Here is a 3,967-nt window from a genome sequence, read left to right as displayed (position 1 = left end):
TTTTGGCTTTATGAATCTAAACAAATGTATACGCTTTGTTGAACATGCAATTTTTGAACCATTGTTATGTACTAAACAATGTCAGTTCTATGTAATGTAATGTAGTTTCTTTAGCTTCTGGGTTTGCACAGGGAAACATACTATTTAGGTGATGCTATTGACCGGAACAACACAACCATCATCATACTATGTTACATATTCAGATCACCAAAGTTCTGCTCCCAAAGATTAGTTTTAGTGCACTTTAACTCAATTATTATCGATACTTGATACCCATCACCGAAAGCACTAGGTAGCATCTGATTAATTTTTATTCAGGTAATTAAATCCAATCATTACGCAGCAATTTATTCCCAATGTTATGAATGCCTATCTTTATAGATATCCTCCTGGCCCGTTTCCTGCTTTATTGAGTACTCATATGCCATTGGTTCATATCCATGTTTGTAAGGTGTTAGTGCTCCATTATCATGGCTTTCTTCAGTTAAATGTGGTTCTAATTCTGGATTCTGCTTGTTGAGTGCCATCATTTTTGTCCAGCTGGGCACATGTAACTGTCAATTCAAGAGCATGGGCGGCGTGGTTTTACTGTGGGTGTTGAGGAGCGGGGAGGGTGAGGAGGACGAAGGTGGGGGAAGGAGCAGCGATTCAGGTGATGGGTTAGGGCCACCGGTCGAGGGGGAGGGGAGGACGGCCACTGCTCGCCACCTCCCTGCCTCGTTTGCTGCATCGTCGCCCTCCTATCCACTGCTCTTTGTCCTCCGCGACACAGCTCCGGCCACAGTAGCTTGTTGCCTCCCGCTTCCTTCCTTGCATGCTAACCACTGCCTCACCAGATTGGTGTTGAACATAATAAGGTATAAGGCCATCCATACTCATTTTCCTTCTTTGTATTTTTTCTTCACTGGTCATGATTGGTTTTAGTATCATCATTTTGTAAATTATATGCAAATGTTAGAACCAGCGCCGATTTTTTAGTCATATGGTAGTGTTGTGGTGAGCTGAGGATAGTATACATCTCATGCTGCACTCTCAAATTCGATCAGTAATTTAGTCAAAGTAATAAATATAACATGAACTACCATAACATAGTTACATTGTTATGTTGAAAATAGCCAAGTTCTTGCTGGGTAGAGCATGAACTACTAGGGGACGGTGCCTGACGGGTGTTGCGGAGGGATTTCTTCTGGAGCTCGGCGTGGTGCCCTTTTGTGATTTGTTTTCTTTTGTGCTGCTTGAAGTGGTACTCTAACATTTAACTTTGTTATGAAATTACAAGTTAGTTACTTTCAAGTCAAGTATACATATTAACTAAAGCACATCTGAATGTTATTTTATCTTACTTGGCATAATAGTGGCGGTGGTTCTGAAGCCTACCCAAACATGAATCAGTATGGTAATTCTAACAAGTGGTGCTCTAATATTCACTTATTCAGTTGTGTTCTAGAATGGCCTCTTTCTGCTTCCTATTGTAAGCTTTCGTTTGTTTCGATTGTCTACTGTTTTCTTCCTTCTGTATTTTTTTTCTTTCTTTGGTGCTGGCGGCCAAATCCAGAGGCTAATTTGTTTCCTTTCAAGGAGGAAGTAATATATGAGTTTTCTTTTCACTTCTTTGCTATTGCTTAAATACAATCTCTTGTTTATCAACAAAGGAATCAACTGAGATTCGCTTTTGTTCTGCAAATGGGATTCCAATCAAATTTCAGTTTAACATTTTATAGACCAACATTTTTCCTCAAAATATTCTTGGCTACTTTGGTGGTAAGCATACTGAAGGTAGTATTCCATTGTCACTGACATTTTATAGTTAAATGTATTTCTAATTAAGTTTCTACAGAAATGTGGTTGTCGAGTAGCATCATTGATTTATTATAAGGTACTTATTGCTGTTAGTGTCCCTTTCTGCACGCTGATGGGATAGTCAATTGGGTTCATCATGATGGATTTTTACGGTACCATAATTGTTGGATGCCCTTTTTTATCAAGTGGTTATAAATTATGTCAAACCCATGTCTTTACGTGATTTTCTAACATGGAAGTAGTCACTTCCTGGATATCGGAGTATGTACATAGAACTGAACCGTTTATCGCCTCATGTTTTGCTAGAGAAAAATCAAGCACGAGATATGTGTTAGGATGATGGATTTCATATTAAAAAGAAGGATGCAATATATGAGCACTTGGAATGCAGTAGACATATGTTTATAGTAGTGCAATTGTAGGATTCCTGATTTGTGGTGCATAGACCACCTGGATTAGTTAGTTTTTGTAGTTCCTGTATTTTATTTCTTACTACATTTTTCTGGGTCATTTCAAAATTTCTGCTCTACACAGAATCTTAAGAAGTTTGGGTATGCACACAGATCCTAATAATAATGGGTTGTTTAGTGCAATGCATGTGGGCTGGTTACTTCTTTTATTTTCTTTTTTACGTTGTATGTTCTTGGAGGTCCCCTTTTCTCTCTTCTGTTGATCAAGTTTTCTTCTTCTTTCTTATGCTTATCAGGGTTTCTTCCTTTCCTTTTTTTCTGGAAATTGCATTTATTGTGTGACCTATGTATTGTCATTATTCTTGCTTCATTGATCGTGTTTATATGGGTTTGGCCCGACGTTGTGTTTTCGTTTGCCTCATGACATTCATATTTTGTGGTTGTGTGTGTATCATGGTGTGCTTTGCCTGCTTTTTCATACTTGTGTGAATTGACCATGGTCTGTTCTTGTTGGGGTAAAGCCTGAACTGCCGGGTACACTTTGTTTATTGTCCTTATTCTGGTTCTATCAGTGGAGATCCTTGTTTTCAAATAGCAGGGATAGAGGGACAGAAAAGATATATTTGTCGCGGCGCTGCAAGTGTTGCCCCCCTCCTCCCCAAGGGCAAGGTGAAGAAAGGTGCCTATGTGGTTTTTCTGCAGCTCGCGGCGAGGATTGCTGTGTTCAACCTGCACAAGAATGCCAAGAAGTCCTTCTCGGAGACGTAAGCCACGGCGCATGTTTCTGCCATGATTTCCTTCGGTTGGATTTCATGGATTTAGTTGTTGAAAAATTATGGGTTGTGGATGCAGGATTAAGGACATGTACCTGCACTACAACGAGAGATCTGGGCTGCTTCTTTGTGGCTTCCAAACTTGAAATGTTTGTTTGGAAGTTAGTTTAGTTTTTTGTTGTGGATTCACAGCTTCTCACATGTACCATCCTCTTAGACCTTTAGATTTTCAAAGAAACTAAATGAAGATATGGTGGTATGGTCTCAATAGTACAACTTAAAGCCTTCCATGCTTTATATTTTCTCTGAAATTTGCTCTTGAAGAATCATGTATCTATATTAGATCCGGTGAGAAAAGGCGGCTTACAAGCAGAGGATGTGGTAGTGTTGGCCACATTTGGTTTTTGACTTGAGTGTCTAAATATTCTCATAATACTTGGTTCCCTCTCGGCCTTTGCGCCATTGGCACAATGAGTCATCTAGTTGCTATTAAGGATAAAAAGATGGGGTCTATTTCTACATAAATAGATCTTGTCTACATCATGTCATCGTTCTTATTGCATTACTCCATTTCTTCATGAACTTAATACACTAGGATAGCGGTCGATGTGTGGAGTGATAGTAGTAGATGCAGGCAGAAGTTGGTCTACTAATCTTGGACGTGATGCCTATATAATGATCATCGCCTGGATATCATCATGATTATTTGAAGTTCTATCAATTGCCCAACAGTAATTTGTTTACCCACCTTATGCTATTTTTCTTGAGAGAAGCCACTAGTGAAATCTACGGCCCCCGGGTCTCTTCTTTATTATATTTGCCTTCGTGATCTTTTCTTATTTGATTTTATTTTCAGATCTATTGATCCAAAAATACAAAAATACCTTGCAGCAATTTTTATTTATTTATTTTATCTCGCGTTGCGTGAGATCTATTTATCCAATCTACTACAATTTTACCTATCTTTTTACCTGTGAGGGATTG

The 3,967-nt window shown here is 38.8% G+C and overlaps 1 protein-coding gene across 1 annotated transcript; it reads left to right on the top strand.

Annotated features, from left to right (window-relative positions):
* Positions 1 to 570: 570 nt before the first annotated feature.
* On the top strand, positions 571 to 3,280 carry LOC125519068. Its single transcript, XM_048683955.1, has 3 exons — positions 571 to 857; positions 2,783 to 2,974; positions 3,063 to 3,280. The coding sequence occupies exons 1-3, from the start codon at positions 571 to 573 to the stop codon at positions 3,127 to 3,129; spliced, it is 546 nt and encodes a 181-aa protein (XP_048539912.1). The 3' UTR covers positions 3,130 to 3,280.
* The last annotated feature ends 687 nt before the right edge of the window (positions 3,281 to 3,967 follow it).

This window comes from Triticum urartu, chromosome 7 (genome assembly GCF_003073215.2).
Source record: "Triticum urartu cultivar G1812 chromosome 7, Tu2.1, whole genome shotgun sequence".
Taxonomy (NCBI): Eukaryota; Viridiplantae; Streptophyta; class Magnoliopsida; order Poales; family Poaceae; genus Triticum; species Triticum urartu.
This window is presented reverse-complemented; position numbering and strand designations above follow the sequence as displayed.

What these genes read in the sequence shown, in the direction of transcription:
- LOC125519068 (XM_048683955.1), top strand. Translation starts at nt 571, where the DNA reads ATGGGCGGCGTGGTTTTACTGTGGGTGTTGAGGAGCGGGGAGGGTGAG. An exon ending in TTGGTGTTGAACATAATAAG is followed by an intron (nt 858 to 2,782) that starts GTATAAGGCCAT and finishes TGGTTCTATCAG; the next exon opens with TGGAGATCCTTGTTTTCAAA. An exon ending in AAGAAGTCCTTCTCGGAGAC is followed by an intron (nt 2,975 to 3,062) that starts GTAAGCCACGGC and finishes TTGTGGATGCAG; the next exon opens with GATTAAGGACATGTACCTGC.